At 48.0% G+C, this 17,470-nt stretch overlaps 1 protein-coding gene across 2 annotated transcripts; it reads right to left on the bottom strand.

The window, feature by feature from the left end:
* Positions 1-8,817: 8,817 nt before the first annotated feature.
* Positions 8,818-17,384, bottom strand: LOC309353996 (cardiotrophin-2-like). 2 transcript variants are annotated; one of them, XM_081883682.1, is made up of 3 exons: positions 16,848-17,384; positions 13,225-13,363; positions 8,818-9,996 (listed from the first exon to the last, which is right to left on the bottom strand). In XM_081883682.1, the coding sequence occupies exons 1-3, from the start codon at positions 16,940-16,942 to the stop codon at positions 9,538-9,540; spliced, it is 693 nt and encodes a 230-aa protein (XP_081739808.1). In that variant the 5' UTR covers positions 16,943-17,384; the 3' UTR covers positions 8,818-9,537. The 2 variants fall into 2 exon arrangements, with proteins under 2 accessions (XP_081739808.1, XP_081739809.1); XM_081883683.1 differs by lacking the exon at positions 16,848-17,384 and adding an exon at positions 15,572-15,793 and having other exon boundaries at positions 13,225-13,367.
* Between the last annotated feature and the right edge of the window lie 86 nt (positions 17,385-17,470).

Here is a 17,470-nt window from a genome sequence, read left to right on the forward strand (position 1 = left end):
CAACTTTCTCCGCCGTTTAAGTGGAAGTGAAGTGAGCAGTATTTCACTACGGCGCGGCTGTGTTACAGAGCTTTGGGCCCACTGTCAACTTCAGGGTCTATATAAACAAGTGCCAAAATACAGTGAAAACAGTTTCCAAAACTGCAGAAGTGTGTGCTGCCTGTGTAGAAAACTGGCAGGGAACAGCTGTCCCTGTGCGTGGAGACATGCAGTTCTGAGCAAATACAGTATTTGGCAGGGAACAGAACTCATTTCAGCAATGTCTCTATGTGCGTGTAGATAAAACCAGAAACTTGCATATAAACAACAACAAACCAATATAAAAGCCAAGAGGAGGCTGGGAATCCTGTTGTCCTCCAGTTTTTGGACTACACCTGCATACACACCATACATTTAAAGCACATTCTCCACCACCACACACGCAAAAGGAATCCTGGGAATTGCATTTTAAGGGTGCTGGGACTCATAGTTCTGTTAATGGGTAAATTACAACTCCCAGGATGGGGCAGGGATGATAGGTTCCTTATCTCTGATATACCAGAAGCATGGAAAACATGCCTCACCATCTGCTGCATGTGCAGCATACACACAGCATTTCATACACAAGCATTTTTTGGACACTAGGGAGATTGTGCAACCACTTCCCACTCTGGAAACACTGATGGCGAGGTAGGGGCAGCTAAATCCCAAAGGACCAGGAGTTTAGTAGCTCACACTAACAAAATATTAAACTGCCCGCCTAACCCTAGGCAAAAAAACCCACAACACCCCAGGATAATGATTTTCAAGAAACCGGGCGCTGTTGGTGTGTACATACTAGGTTATAAGTTGCATAGCTGGACTGAAAGTGGCTGGGCAGGACTTGGTGGAATTCAGGGGAGGAAGTTCACGAGGGCAGATTGCTGTGGCTTGAGCAGCCTGCAAGCTTCATCCCAGTGGACAGGGACAGAGAGACGAACAGGAGATACAGGTCCCAGCACTGCCAGGAGGGAACTTTTGAAGAAGGACCATAGCTCAGTTGAAGAGCATATGCTTTTCAGTGCGGGTCCCAATTCTTTCCGCAGCATCTTCAGTTAAAGCATCAGGTTATGGCAGGGGCTGTAAGAGCAGGCCCAGTGCCAGCAGCCAGCCAGGTAGGACAAGGCCCCACGTTCTTGGAAAGACCCCAAGTCAGCCTGATCCAGCTGTGCCCTCCTGGCCTGGCCCCTGGGGGATGCTCTTTGGCAGTGGGTGTTGTAGCTCAGCTCCCATCCACAGTGGCTGACTGCCATTTTAAGTTATCCAAAATGTAAGACCCTGGCCCACAGATATATGAAATTTTCTGAAATTATAGGTTTCTGGTCCAAGTAAGACCTGGGATGCTGCCATGGGCTCCCCCCAAATCTGGTGCCAACCCCGTGTAAAACACATCTCCCCGAAAAACCACCACTGCCAGTCTGTATAGCAGAGGGCAATTCTAAGCTAGAAGCTCAAGCAGGCTGACCTGACAGAACGCTTCTTCACATGCCTTAAAAATAGTAATAATAACAACCCTCACGACAGGAAGAATAAATTATGCCAGAGCAAACCATGCCAACTTTATAGGATGGATGCAACATTTTTCTCCCCGGTTTTGTCTTATGGAATTTATACACAGCTCTGGCAAAGAATGTGTTTGTTTGCTTTAGAATATCCCTTTTGCGTCATTCAAAGATCCTGGGCTACGTCCAACGACCCAGTGGAACCAGTAAATGAAATATGCCTTCAGCTATAAAGCACCGCATTGAATTCCGATCACCCACCAGCCCCGCCACTTCCTGCATAAACCCGATTGTTGGATGCCAGCCCAGATAAGGAGTTCTCTGTGTCCTTAGTTCCATGACAAATCTCCAAAAAGGTTCTTCACATAGGTGGGGGGGGCAGCCTCCAAGGGAGCCCCTCGGGATTTCGGAAGATGTTTGGACTGCTCAGGGCAATACATACACCTCATTTTGTGAAACGTTGACGTCAGGGTGCCCCATTTTGCCTTTTGGGAAAAAAAACACTGACCTTAAGGAGCAGAACTACCCAGCTACTGTACAAGCTAGAGCTGGAGAGAACTTGCCCTAACTTTGCACTTCCATTTCAAATGTGTGGAGCCCCATTGGGGAAAGGAGGGTTCCGGTAACCACAGATATTTGGTTGGTCACTGAAGACAGCTAGGATTTGTCAACCTCTGCTTGCTTCAGAAATTCCTGGATTCAGTAAAAACTGATTTGGAAGGAGAAAAGAGGATCTGCATTATCTGGACAGGAAAACCACAGAGAGAAGAAGTGGATGGGGAGGGAAAGCTCACGTGCACTAGAGACCAAAAGGCAGCCAGTTCAGGCAGAGGTCAATAGAGGCAAAGGGACCAAGGCCTTCTAGGGTGTCAGAGGGAGAGGAAGCCCAACACAGCTCAGCTGGCAGAGCATGGGACTCTTAAACTCAGGGTTGTGGGTTTGAATTCCACATTGGGCAAAAGATTCCTGCATTGCAGGGGGTTCGACTAGATGACTCTCAGGATCCCTTCAATTCTACAATTCTATTCTATGATAAACACCATGGATTATGAGTTCTTAATCCATGACCAAGTGAGGAAAAATCTGAATGAGAGGTATCACCTCTGCAAAAAACAAAAAACATTCAGAGAGACATATAAAAGAATAGCAGAGATTTAAATAGGAAGGACTCACAAAGCTTATTTTGAAGAACAGAAAAGAGGACACATTTGCCAACTTCTACTTTTAACTATGGATCACTATGACGACTCTACCCATGAAAAAGAGGACGTGCCCTAGAAAAAGAGGACATATGGCAACCCTACCTAGATAAACCTTCACAAAGCTACGGTTCCTAGAGGGATTTAACAATGAATTCACAGGGAACTCTGGGAATTGTAGCTCCATGAGGTCAATAGGAGACTCCCAACGACTTTCAGCATCCTTGACAAACTGCAGTTTCCAGGAGTCTTTGCAGGAAGCCATAAAGGGTTTAAAGTCCTGTCCTGAACCCCTGGCCTACCTGGCAGCAAGTTAGTAGGCCAAGTCCAAAGTTCAAAGTCTGAAGGTCAAGCCACACAAGTGAAGTCCAAAGGTCAGGGTCAATCCAAGCAGCCAAGTCCAAAGTCCAGCCATCAGGATACAGTCCAGAGTCAGCTCTGAAGCCCAATCCCATAGATGTCCAGCTACCTTCCAGTGAAAGACCATCAACATGGAGAGCTAAGGAGACACAGCACCTTGGCTCTGCTGCCCTTTTATACTTCGCATGCTGATGGACTGCAGCATATGAGCTCAATGAGGCAGGTGAACCTCACCTGTCCAAGCCTACTTCAGCCAAGGATTCACACACCTCCTCCCAGAGCCTCACCTGGCCAGCTAGAAAGCTGGCCTGTTGGCCCTTGCCTGCCTCAGCTTCCTGGAGCACCTTGCCCACTTCTCCCTACGCCTCAGAACCCACCATGTTTGTATTATTATTATTATTATTATTATTATTATTATTATTATTATTATTATTTCACACCCGCCATGTTTGTAGAGACAGGGGCCCTCTGGCTCTGGTGATGAGTCCTGCTGCTCTGGTTCCTGTGCACTGACCCCCATCCCCTCGTCATTCGCCATCACTCTGTGAGCGCTTCCTACACCAACCTCTCCTTCCCCACCCCCAGTTTGCTCCATGGTGTCCCAGTCCCCGGCTACACCCCTTGCCAGGATCTTCTTCCTCCTCCCTGTCACCCCCCCAGTTCATGACAGTATCATAGCGCTTGAAATGTATGGTGAGATTGTGGCCAAAGAAATAAAGAAAAGGGGGAAAGCAGATGGGGGAATAGGAGGAAGTGCAGTGAAGCTGAGCATGTTCACACATTACACTGGAAACAGGTGCAAGCTTGCACCTGTTCAAGTGTTTGGTGAAAGACTGTACACTTTTTTATTTGCACAGCTCAGTTATCATGTACACAGATATTGCACGCATCGAACATTACAAGGGAAAAGAACTCATGCATGTACAACTATTTTTCTATACAGGGATGAAGATTGTACACCCTTTGAGTCTCATGGGTATCAAAACAGGGGAAAGTAGCTAAAAGTCTAGATGTATCATTCTTTATAATGATCTGAGAGAGGACAAGGGTCTTGAGCATTCACCCTGAATTGTCTGCACAAATTATGTGGGGAGGTGGCAGCTGCTGTTTATTATTTCATTCTGATTTGTTTGCAAGGAAGGCTATACAATGTTGCATCAAGCGGCTGTGATCCCACACTTTCCTGTGTATTTCCCCCTCACTTTACTTGCCACAAAAGGTATGGAGTGTGTGTATGTTTTGGAAGTTGGTTTGTTACACGTGCACCACGTCCGCTTTAATTGTGCAACCTAAATTTGCCAGTATGCAGTTGAATCCCACCCACAAGATAGATAGCTACGGCTTCTTCACCCTCTGTGCATGATCAGAATTTCCCAGGATAAATAATGACATCCTCACAGCATGCTGTTAGTCATACCGGGCATATAAACATGTTTCATCATCGTATCTGCCGCTTCTCAAAACAGAAGCAAACATATTGCGGTTTCTCCTGCTATTGTGCTTCCTGACACTATTCCTCATGGCCTCTTATCAAGCACAGTGTTTCCCTTATCTCTCCAGGAGCCAAAGTCTCACCGGGACTTATCCCTCCTGTCACAACAATCCTTACAAGCAGCTTCCAAAGAGCCAAACAGCTTCATGAATGCCATCAAGTTTGCTCCATTCAGTAGGCCTCGTGGGCTGGGTTAGGCTGGATTAGCACCAAGTGAGGCTACCGGTCACCAACGTGGTGCCCATGGTTGCAACCACCTCTTGTGGTGCCTGGAAAATGTCTTGGGGAGCGGGAATCCCCACACCATTTTGAGGGCCTGCCTCTTTTTCTGTGTTGTTTTTTTAAAAATGTCAGCCATTATGCCACACAGTTACAGACACTTCAGGTTACAGACACTTCAGGTTACAGACTCTTCTAACCCAGAAATAGTACCTCGGGTTAAGAACTTTGCTTCAGGATGAGAACAGAAATCGTGTGGCGGCAGCAGAAGGCCCCATTAACTAAAGTGGTACCTCAGGTTAAGAACAGTTTCAGGTTAAGAACGGACCTCCAGAACAAATTAAGTTCTTAACCCAAGGTACCACTGTACTCCCATGGCAGCCATTTTGTGACTGGCACCCACACCACTTTCTCAAAAATTCCACATGTACCCACTGGCTCAAAAGAGGTTGGCACACCCTGCTCTGAGGAATTATGAGAAATTCAAAGGATGCCTAGAGAGCTTCCTGTCTCACGACTCTTCAGACATGGAACTGTGCACATCCATGCTCAGAAGCCTTCTTTAACCTTCTTATAGAGCCCTTCCCTCTCACAAAAACCAGCGGTTGCCATCTTTTCTCTGGCGGCTGGATGAAAGGTGCCAATAATACAACTGGCTTTCTTTTTTTTAATCCCCCAGCATGAAGAGGCAGGGGGGAGCTGCACCTGTTGAATTTCGGCCCGTCATTCAAAGCATAGCAGGAGGCTTGTCTGTGGGAGTGGGGTCTTTCTTTCGGCCTCTCTTTGCTTCCTTTGGGGTTGAAGCAAACAGGGATAAGATGCACCCACGCTCATCCAACAGGGGGCAGCCGTGGCCGTGTCTTGATGGGGGTAGCGTTTGGTGGGTAGGGGGGTAAAGGAAGGATGGAATTAGAAATTATAAAGAAAGCAGGGGAGACAAAGGAAGAAACTGAACACCACCGTGGGCTTAGAGAGCCTACACAACAGCCAGTTCCAATCTCTACACATTCCCAGCGACAACACCCAGAATTCCTGGCTCCTGTCCATTGCTTTCTTTTCTCTGTAATTCGTTGGAAAGGGTGTGAATTGTTTTTTGAGGGAGAGTGACACTCCGGTCTCTGAGAAAATAACCTTGGACTCAGAGGCTGACATGCTTCCCCACACGCCTTCAAGAGGCAGCAAACAAAGGTCACACTTTCTCCTCCTCCTCCTTTAGTGCCAGGGAGCTGCTTCAAAGGCAGGAAGCACCCGGTCCTGTCACTTTCGTTTCCTCAGAAGTGACGCAGGACAATGGACACATCCATGCTGCAAAAGATACGTGCAGCATGACGGCTTGGAACTCCAGGGTTACGCCACTAACTGTGGACATTTCATGCCGTATTTTCGCACCCAGGACCCATATCTGAGGACGCACTTCTTTTTAACTACCATATTTTTTGCTCTATAAGACTCACTTTTTCCCTCCTAAAAAGTAAGGGGAAATGTGTGTGCGTCTTATGGAGTGAATGCAGGCTGCGCAGCTATCCCAGGAGCCAGAACAGCAAGAGGGATTGCTGCTTTCACTGTGCAGCGATCCCTCTTGCTGTTCTGCCTTCTGAGATTCAGAATATTTTTTAATTATTTTCCTCCTCCAAAAACTAGGTGCGTCTTATGGTCTGGTGCGTCTTATAGAGCGAAAAATACGGGTATATACTTTTTCTGGCGGAAGTGTTCCCACCCAGTTAGCCCCAGGCAGCATGGGAGTTGTAGTCTGGCAATGTCTGAGGGCCGCAGATTCCCGAGCTCCACATTAAGCTATTGTTTATTACCGTTTTGGCCTAACTTAGACACTGTGACTGTCCCTCCCTCTGTGCAGATATTCTGCAAGCTGTGCTTGCAGACATTAAGACAGGAACCAGACGGAAGGGCTAGGTATTTAGGTGCAGGGTTACGTGGCCCACCGCCACCTCTTGCTCCCTTGTTAATAACACCTGCACAGGGATTTTGCAAGTCTGGAAAGCAAGTCTCCTGTTTCCTCAAACACAATTTTGGGGCTTCTCCAAATGACCTGTTCACTGAGCCATTCCATTTGCTTTGTTTGCACAAAGCTTAGACAGAAGTTAGAATATCCCCAGGCGTTACTGAGCGCTCATTCTGATTTGTTTGCAAGGATGTTATACAACAGTGAAAACCTTCGTGCTGATTTGCTAAGACGTTTTCTTGTTAACCATTTGTATGCCCCTCACTTTTCAGTACATTTCCTCATCACTTTCCTAACTGCAAAAACACGCTACGGTGACATACTTTAGTTAATGAAACCTAAATTTCTGGTATGTGGTTGAAGCCCGCCAGCAAACTAGCAATTGACTAGAGGCTCCTTTTGTTAGGGATTGCATACCTGCACCAGTCTTTTGCAAGAAGCATAGTACAGCTCACATTTTGTCTTTGGAAAGTCTCTCAATCAGGCAGTGTGTAAGGATCACAGGGCAAATACATCAGGGAGGGGTGTTACCATTATTACTCTTGATTTTGGATGTTAATTTGAGCTCTTCTTCAACCTAGTTCTGCCAAAATAGACTACCGTTGCCCAAACACCCACACCTTCACAGACAAAAAGAGAGAGAAACCCCGGGATCCTCCAATGTCATGGATTTTATTAGACAAAATAAAGTCCCATGTATGTACAAAAGGCAAGGATACATCCAGAGAAATCCTGAAAGGAAAATGGATGATCGCTGAGGTACCAAAAATATACTATTTTCAACATTCTTTTTTTTAAGTGTTTAAAAATATACAAAATAAAATCATTTTTTAAAAAACCAATTTATATCGAGAGGTGAGAAAAATTATGAAGAATATAAAAGACTTTATTTTAAAGCCACTTGGTTTTACCCAAGATGGCTGCATATCCTCAGGAGTTTACTCCCTACATACCCAACCATCCCAGAAATGGCTATACCTCACTGCTGTTACAAATATCTAAGGCACAAATAACAGCAGTCCCATAACTCTTTTCCTCACTACCACCAGGTCTGATGGGCTCTTCAGATGTGGTTAACCAGGATGACATCAAACCAAGCAGTAATGTGCACGTGTGAACAGCTACCTCAGATAGAACTCCCGTTATCTCCTCACATCGCCAAATTCATCAAGGGAATTGGCCATCACCCCCCAGCCTGGTGTCCTCTAGATATTTTGGACCACATCTCCCATCATCCATAACCACTGAGTGCTCAAGGGACCATCAGGTAGTGTGAGACAACCGCCTCAGGTAGTAAATGCTGGAGGGCATGGAGCAGGACAAGATGTTGTGGGGACAGAACGGCATGTGCCCTGCAGCCTGCCTCACATCCCACAAACTAGCCTTCTGCCCTAAGATGCAAGGGAGAACGCTGTTCTGTTGACACTGTTGACATAAGATCCAACGGTCGTCGCTTCAGGCAATGAAATGTTTTGGGTCGGTCCTGTCGGGTGACAAATGTCTATGTGTGATGCCCCCGCCTCCTTGAGGAAGTACTGATGAATATGTAAATTACATACATTGGAAAATGTCAAGTATGGATATGAAACACTGACATGTCACAGACAGCCATGTGTTGGGGTTGCAAGCACCAGTGTATTGACATACATTATTAGTGTCCTCGTTTTACAATCTATTTTGTAATTTTCCATCCTTTTCTAAATGGCCACCCCCCTCTGTGGAATTTCTCTCTCTCCCTCTCAAAATAGAATAAATTAGATCCCATTGCCCCTCGTTAAATAGTACATAAATAACCCATGCAAACGTCGCTGGGACATAAATAACAATCATTTCATAAATATGCATGTGTGCGCGCGCACACACGTGCTTGTATATAGATCAGAATTGCCAATGTGGCCTACTCCAAATGTTTTGGACTACATCTCCCATCAACCCCTGCAAGGACTGCCAAGCTGCCTAGAGCTGATGGGAATTGCAGTCCAAAACACCTGAACAGCAGTAAATTGGGAAAGGCTGGGATTGATGGACAGATCAGTAGACAGATCTAGTTCTCTCTCTCACCCCCCCCTCCGCATTGTAACAGTAGAGTTGAAATCATATTAATCTCAGTTTATGTGTATGCCTGCCTGTTTGCCACTGAAAATAATAGACCACCCCCAGCAGGAGGACAAAGTGCAAAACCAGGAAGCATAAATGCAAGAGATCTCGCTGAGCACAAGCTGACCTCATAGGGTGAAGACAGACTTAAAGAACTTGGGGTGACCAAGGCCTTAGAACTGAAGTGACAGGCAAGTCTGCCAGCCAATCATGTTCAACCAACAGCCTTGTCCTTCCTCCTCACTGACACTTGCAGGTAGGTTGTCTGTCTTTTTAAACACATCTTTTAAAATGCTGCATAAACATTCTTATGCATTTATCATTTGTTGCCTTATTATTATTATTTAAAATTATTTTTTAGTACATGATTTGGAGAGGCCCTTGGTGACATCACAGGGGAGCAGCAGCCAATGAGCACCATGCACAGCCAGGGGAGGCACCCAATCAGCACCACGCACAACCACAGGCTTCTACTGAAAACCTGACGAGTGAGTGGTTGCTTTTTCCAGAGCTCAGCTCTGGAGATAAATAGATAAAGTTTGGACTGGACACAACAAGGGCACTTCCAGACTTTCTCCACCAGTCTGTGGGTGTTGCGTCTGTCTTCTCCCTACGCCTGCTTCCCTAAGAAATCTGCGGCAAGGAGGACAGAGGAACCCTTTAACCTGGGAGTTACTCCTTGAGCGATCCTTAGGCTGGGAATTTCTCCGCGAGGAGAGAGAAGTCTTTCACCGTTCTGTCAATCCACTCTTTGTACGTGTGGCACACCACGTAGCCCCGGACTTTCTTTTCGAACGTGTCGGCTTCCACAGACTCCAGCATGAGGGGGTCCGTGACGGCGGCGGGCGGCGCTCCCAAGGCAGACATGATGGCCGTCAAGTTGCTGAGGAGACCTTGGATGCGCAAGCGAGTCACCTTCAGCATATCCAGAAGTTCCACTTTGGTGGGGTTGAGCTCAAACTGGTCGTCCCGCACCAGCTGCAGGAACTCCGCGAAGGCGGTGTAGGCCTCGTAATTCTTCTCCACACGCTTGACGTGGCTGAGAGTCCGCCATTCCAGGAACGGGATGGCGGCCGTTGGCACCCCTTCGTAGCGCAGCCTCCGGGCGTCAAAGCCGGAGTCGCTAAACGGGCTGCCTTGGTGACTCAGCTGGGAACAGAGAGAAAGAGAGAGGTTGTGTTTTTCAATTTAACAGGATTTGTACGCCACTCAATCACCCGCAACCTCCAAGCAGAAGAAAGCTGGCGCAGGAATGCGCTGGAGAAATAACCGTCAATAAAGGTTGCGTTGTCTCCCGACACGCTCCGTTTTTATGGGGCTGCTGGCCCCTGGCACCTACATGCCAGGAAAACCTGTTGAGACTCTGCCAAAGGCATGGGACAGGAAAACAGACGTGGGAAATGTATTCCAGGGAAACCACCAGCAGTTCAGGGAAAGGCCTACGGCTCAGTGGCGGGACATGTGTTTTGCATGCGAACAATTCCGGGCTCAATCCCCAACATCTCCAGGAAAGTCTGAGACTGAGAAAATCCCCTGCTTCAGACTCTGGAGAGCTTCTGAGCTAGATGGACAGATGACCTGGCTCACTTTAAGCCAACGTCCTTTGCTTCCACTACCTAAAAGGTAGACAACTTTCAAAGGGGTTAAATACAGTGGTACCTCGGGTTACATACGCTTCAGGTCACACACACTTCAGGTTACAGACTCTGCTAACCCAGAAATAGTACCTCGGGTTAAGAACTTTGCTTCAGGATGAGAACATAAATCGTGCAGCGGCGGCGCAGTAGCAGCAGGAGGCCCCATTAGTTAAAGTGGGGCTTCAGGTTAAAAACAGTTTCAGGTTAAGAACAAATTAAGTACTTAACCCGAGGTACCACTGTATTATGAGCCACAGACGTGCATGTGGGCTCGAGAGTGCCTGCTGCGAAATGTGCCCTCGTCACTTCTCAGAAATCCTGGGGGTGGCACCCACCGGTACCAGGCTCCTTCATCCCTTTGGAATTCCTTGCAGGGAAGGCCAACAAAAACAGGCCTTTCGTTGTTCCCCAGATCAGCCGGCCGTAGTTCCACCTGAGTTCTCCCCCCCCCTTTTTACAAGGATGCCGTTGGCAGCTTGGCTGCACGCCAGAGCCCAGGCTGCAATGACCTCCCTACATCTGGCATCTTGTGCCCAGGCAGGTTGCAGGAAGCAGGGCACAGCAAATCTTTGGGCACTCTGCCACTGCGTGCAGGGATCAGAATAAAGGCGAAGGAGCGGCCACCGGAGAGCGGGAGATTTGCGCTCTCGATTGCAGCTTTGGGGGGGGGGGCGACCAGTGACTCCTCTCTCCCTCGATCATGTTGCAAAGTCAAGGAACAAGCGTTGAGAGAACAATGGAGCAGCCGCGGGCAACCTTTCCGTGCTGTTTCCTGCTGGCGATACAGGTTTGCTCTGGATCCGCCAGAAGGGAAAGGGCTCGGTGTTGCTTTGGCTGCAGGTGCCTTTAGCCCGTAGCCTGAGGCAGGCACAGCCTGTTTGGTTACGTTGCCAGGACTGGAGCCCAGTCTGCAGCATTTCTGAGTCCTGCAGGGCTGATCTGGTGAAAGGCAAGGAGCTTGGTGGCCTTGCCTTGAGGGAAAGGAGTAGACCACCTGCACTCTTTCCAGCACAGAGCATTTACACCGGAAGTGAGGAGCCAGATCCTTAGGACATCCCAGCCTCACGGGCCAAATTCAGCAAGTGGAAGGCACCTGTTATCTCAATGATAAAGGTGATTGGGCGCTTTGAAGCCCCAAAGTCACTAGCACTTCAAGGCTCTTGGTTGTGCACCGGCAGCCGTTTTTCTACCTGTACAGCTCCTGACACCGGGTGCGGAGCAAGTGGGTGTGGCTTGGGGAAAACGGTCTCATGGGCCAAGTTTGGTCCACAAGCCCTAACCCTCAGTGATTACACATGTGAGGTTTAAAATCCTTTCACAGGATCATAGAATTTTAGAGTTCGAAGGGACTCTGAGGATCATCTAATCCAACCCCTTGCAATTTAGGAATATGCAGCTGTCCCATACGGGAATCAAACCTGCAACCTTGGCATTATCAGCGCCACGCTCTAACCAACTAAGCTTTGCTTCAGTCCAGCTTGTAATGTGACAGTGAGAAGTGTCATGCTTCGATTTAAATTATAGCAATTCTTTCTGAAGGTTCATGCACACTTATAAATTGGCATATCAATTTTTGTGCAAATCTGCACCCTCTGTTTTTTGGGTTATGCATATCCTCTGTGTTGGTTATGCGCAAGCGGCCACCTTAATACACAGATACTGCATATACAAGCAATGAAGTCAGATGGGGCCTGTGACCTTTAGGAGCTGCTTGTGAATTTTCCATAGGTATATGGCCGGGTGCTGTTGGAGGGAGAAGGCTGGACTGGATAAACCTTGGCCTGGTCATTTCTTAAGTCTTTAGCTTTGGTGACAAAAATGGAGATTTAAGCCTCACCTATGAAAACGTCCCAAGGATACATCAGAAATTTTTACCCAAAGAGCCTCCTATAACTTCACTACAAACATATCCCCTGGCTTTAAAAAGGGGGCATTGTGTCCTACATACCAAAGAACGCTGATCATCTATCCAATGTGTTGGTGTAGTTCTGCAACCAAATTCAGGAACTGGTCCTGGGCACAGAATCCCAACCTTTCATTTTTATGAGAAAGGACGCTTCTAGTCCTTAACGTCGCAAGGAAAGGTTGGGAAAGATGCAGGCAAAATCTTAAAAGCATTGCAAGAGATGGTGGCTCTGAGCAGGATTCTCAGATGTCAGCAGCGCCACTGCCCTGCATAGTTTCCTCTCTGTCATGCCAGGACTGGCAGAAATAAGGAAATGCATATGTATTTGCTTCATTTGCCTACTTTGCATAATCCTGCCCTCACTTGATTTCTTCTTTTCTTTTGCAGAATATAGGTCTGGAACAGGGCAGGTATTCTAAAAACATACTTACATATATATATATATATATATATATATATATATATATATATATATATGTTTAGACTTGCTGCTTGCTGCTTGTCTATTAAGGACCCCCTTGCTATGGGTGATCCAGAGGATTCTGGGTTACATTCTGGGTGGAATGCTCTGCTCATGCAAAGCACTTCAACTGAAGGTGTAATGTTAAACAAACCAACAAAAAACCCTCGGGAAATTCTCACCCCCCCACCCAACACACCGGATTTCAGAGGAAAACGGGGAATCCTGAGAAAGCTGCCTCCTGAGGAATGCCCACAAGATAATAGGCTTCTGAGGAATTAGAGGGATTATTGGGAAATAGCTGGAAAGGGAAACAACCCCTTTGCAAAGCATAGGCAGAAGCTGCTCTTCCAGAAAAAAGGCAAAGCTCTTACATAGGTGTTCAGAAGGACGGTGCTGTTGGCTTTCATGAGGCGGGCCAGGTTGAAGGTCTGGCCAATGAGGGTGCTGATAGATGAATCCCGGTCAGGGGAGACGATGTGGACCAGGCCTGCACAAATGACGAGGAGACTTCTGGCTGAAAAGGAACCAAATGAATATTCAGTGCAGGGTTGGGTTTTTTAAAATTGGGCCCACCTCTCTGAATGTGGCTCCTCACCACCATCACTGCCATTTCCCTTTCGCTTCCTGTCTCTCCCGTTGCCTCAGTCTTGAGATAAGCTCGCTCAAAGTTCAGCCTCCCTCCCAAAATGTGGCAGCGCCCATTCCCATCTGCCTGAAGATGTCCATCAGGTTGACGTTTTCTTAACCTCGGGAGTCAAGACGGCCAGTCTGAGGCTTTTAAGGACACACAAGGCAGCTGCTGTTTACGCTGCGCAGTTATCTGAAGCAGGAACACAGTCCTGCCATTAGGAAGCGATGCAAGGGTTTTAGGGCACTTGTAAAGGATAGAGCCAGCTGTGGTTGTAAGGGTTATTAGAGCAGGGGTGGGCCCAAGGGCCACATTTCCTTCTGGACCACCTCCCAAGGGCCACCTGGGGCCAGAGGTCAATGTAGGCAGAGCAACACATGTAAAGTAGGCTCATTTCAGCACACGCCCCTCTCTAGACTCCAGTCAGACAAAGAAGAGGCATTGGCAGGGTTCAGGGACACATCCCAGCCAGGCAAAAGCATGTGTCACATGAAGCAGGCAGGGCCAATGAGGGGTGTCTAGGGAGAGGGGTGTGGCCTGTGTTCCAAGGACCAGACAGCAGGGCCAGCCCCGGACGTTTTGTCACCTGAGGCCAAACTAAAAGTGCTGGTCCTCCCGGTTTGCCGCCGCCACTACAGAAATCTGCTGCCGCCACCTCCTTGACCACAATTTCACAGGCACACCGGCACTACAGCAACCAGCTTGGAGTGTCACCAATGGCAATATGCCTGCACCACAGCAAGGAGAGTTGTAGGAAACGCCTTGCTTACACTACCGGTTTTCCCATCACTCTCGTCATGGCGCAGGTGTTCTGCCATTGGTGATGCTCTGGGTTGGCAGCCTTAGTGCTGGTGCGCCTGCACATTGAGCCAGTGGTGGGAGGCAGTAGATGCAGCCTCCAAGGAGCGCACTGCAAGCAGCCTTGGCTACCACAACGACGGGCAGCACTCTCCTTGAAGGATGCCGCCTCTGTTGATCCTGCCACTTGAGGCGGCTTCCTCAGCCCGCCTCTTGGGTGGGCCAGCCCTGGCAGACAGATAGCGCTGCAGGGTTAGAGTGTTGGACTATGACCTGGGAAACCAGGGTTCAAATCACTCTCTCAGCCTGACCTACCTCACAAGATTGTTGTGATGATATAATGTAAGAGAGACAGGGGTGCAAACTATTTATATGCCTCCTTGAAGGAAAGGGTGGGATGCAAATGTCCTGTGATAAGTAAGAATGGAAGCAAAGGGTAGCAATTGTATTTTGTTTAATATTTAATTTGTGTTGCCATGGGGAAGGAATGGATACAAAAATTTATGGGATACGCAGGAATGCCAAAACTTACTGGAAAAATAAAAAAATCAAGATAACAAACTTTTTTAAAATAAAAGAATGGAAATGGTTTGTTGAATATATACAGGCAAATTGTAAACAGATAAGAACATTGGCAGGATTATTGTAATAACCTGCAGTTTCATAAGAGTATATATTTAAAGTAGATGAATAAACAAATTAATTAAGTCAATTTGGATATGCAGAAAATATTAAAAATAAATTTAAGGAACTGCAGAAAGAGGGGGGAGGAAGTCAGGTTTTGAAATGTTAAAATGGCTGAAATGTATTATTGAAATGTATAATAAATAGATAAAATTTTTAAAAACCCACTTCATGTCTTAGCATGATTTGGCATTAATGAATCAAATAAAGACACACACAAACGTCTCAATGCAGACATAACATGGTTTGGACTGCGACTTGAGAGACCAAATCCATTTCAGACATGAAGCTCACCTGGTGACTTACTTAGTCACCATTTCTCAGACTAGCCTACTTCACAGGGTTGTTTTGAGGGTGAGCAGGGTAGAACTACCCAGAAGCATAAAATGAAATAAATAAAGAGAAAATAGTGCTAGCTTGCATCCACAACTAACAAAAAAAAAGTGATACGATTACTGGAGCCATAACGTAACAAGTAGAATCCTCAATATTTTCTAAAAAAAAAAAGTAGAATCCTCAATATTTTCTAAAAAAAAAAACACCTTAAAAATCCAAGCACACACATGCATGTATTAGACTACCTTGGAGAAAAGGAAGGTTGCACTTACCCAGAGAAAGAGTCATGGTTTCCTCACGGTTTGAATCCCAGCAGAAATGCCAAGTTCTCTATGTCACCCCCTAATGGTTGGCAAAGGTATCGCTCCTTCCAGGAAACGGCTGCTGTCGCCCCCAAGTGGAGGATGTGGGTATCCCGCTGCTTTCTCAAATCACCTCTGCTGCCCCCAAGTGGAGGATGCTTGAATGTCTGGTCCTGACCTCTCTCTGCCTTTCTCTGAAGGAGGAGATGCCCTGTAGTGTGGGTTTCCTCTGCCCTGAGGCTGCTGCTGTTGCTGGTTGATGAGCCCCACTGAGACAGCTCTTTATATGCAGCCAAGGTGTTGTCCCCATCTTCTGAAATTCCCCAGCCTTCCTCCCCTCCCCTCTGTGGGCAAACACCTCCTACAGAAAGAGGAAGGGGGGGAAGCATCATTTCTGCTTCCTGCTCCTAAGACACTAGGCTGGGGGGGAGGAGGGAGGGGGGGAGGGGAGGGGCAGATTGTGAAATCTCTCCAATTTCCTGCACACTTGGGAAGAGAAGGAGGGAGAAATGAAAGAAAAGCCAGGAGGGCATTTTCCTTTCTGAATTGCACAGGACTGTAGGTTGCTGGTTCAACCAGCGAGACTCTGCTCTGGCAGATGGGGCTGGACGATTTGGGCAGCTGCCAAGGCCCAGGTGGCGTGAGATGGGCGACCCCAGACCACCACCCCACTGCTGAGGAGGGGCAACAGCAGCTGCCTCTGACAGTCCCTTGTCTTTGGTAGGGGGTCATTTAGTCCAACCAAAAACTGGGCCTGTCTGGGAGGGTTGCATCGTTCAACCTGCTGGTCTTCCTAGCCCACGACTGCCAACAGGCCTGTCCAATTTTGGGGGCAGATTAGGGATAAGGGAAAGAGCAGGGCCTTGCCGGCAGCTGTGGGACATGTTGCTCATCAGTCTCCCCGCCGCAGTCGGAGATGAAGGGAGGATCCCCCGGGGCTGAGGCGGCCAAATCGGAAGGGTGTGGAAGGGGCAGAGAGCCAAGCCTTGCTCGTCCCACTGTCTGGGGCCCGGCTCAGATTCTTCCATTCTTGACGCAGCACATTCCTCTCTCAGCCGCACACATTCCTGTCCCTAAAGCGGATCCTTGCCATGACCTTGTGATTCCAAACAAATCAAGCCTGACCAACTTTCTCTGGTTGCTCAGAGTTGCGAGGTCTTTCCTGGCAGCATGTTTAGCAGACAGAAATCCAACAGGCAAAATTTCCCCCACCCCAGGCTGTTTTTCCAGGCAGGGGGCAAAACACTCGCCTTGTTTGATTCCTGCCTGCCAAGCGACTGGTAAAGGCACTGGGAACTCTGCCCTGGGGGCAGTAGAAGAGAGAGAGGAAGGACCTTCCATTCACGCTACCCTAAATCCGTTCTTCCCACCCAGCCCCGAATACACTGGCATTATGCTCCACATTCTGACACAGTTTTATGGGCACGGATGGTGCCAAGAGCCAGACATTCCCCCCCTCTAAATAGCAGGAAGAGTCGGGTTGCTTTTGTGTGTGTTTGTGTACATTATGTACATTACCGAACTAGGCAAATGCAGGGTGGGGTGAGGAAAGAGATTGTGAAGCTTTTTCCTACTCGGGAGTAAAGCTTTCATTCGGGGAGAATCTGTGGGGCTCCAGAAGTGGGGAATGGGGAGCTCTGATCGAGTTGGACAAACAAAGTGAAGGCCTCGGGGCCGTGCCACCTGCCTGCTACAGGCCTCCTGGCACGTCCTGGCATCGGGTTACTGTTTGCGAAGAAACCGGAGACGCTCGAGAAAGAAAGAGGAGCAGCGGGCAAAGCGCCGGGCAAGGAGCCAGGCCTACTGGGTCCCCTTCCAGCTCAGAGACGGGTGGGGTGCGTTCGGAGTCTGGTGGGCCCATATCCCGTT

Source organism: Podarcis melisellensis, assembly GCF_964234715.1.
Source record: "Podarcis melisellensis genome assembly, chromosome: 13".
Classification (NCBI taxonomy): domain Eukaryota; kingdom Metazoa; phylum Chordata; class Lepidosauria; order Squamata; family Lacertidae; genus Podarcis; species Podarcis melisellensis.

Excerpts from the sequence above, each read along its gene's own strand:
- LOC309353996 (XM_081883682.1), bottom strand. The coding sequence starts at position 16,942 with ATGGAAGGTCCTTCCTCTCTCTCTTCTACTGCCCCCAGGGCAGAGTTC. Across the intron at positions 13,364-16,847 it reads GCAGGAATCAAACAAGGCGA|AAGTCTCCTCGTCATTTGTG; the intron begins GTGTTTTGCCCC and ends CTTTTCAGCCAG. Across the intron at positions 9,997-13,224 it reads CCGTCCTTCTGAACACCTAT|CTGAGTCACCAAGGCAGCCC; the intron begins GTAAGAGCTTTG and ends CTCTGTTCCCAG.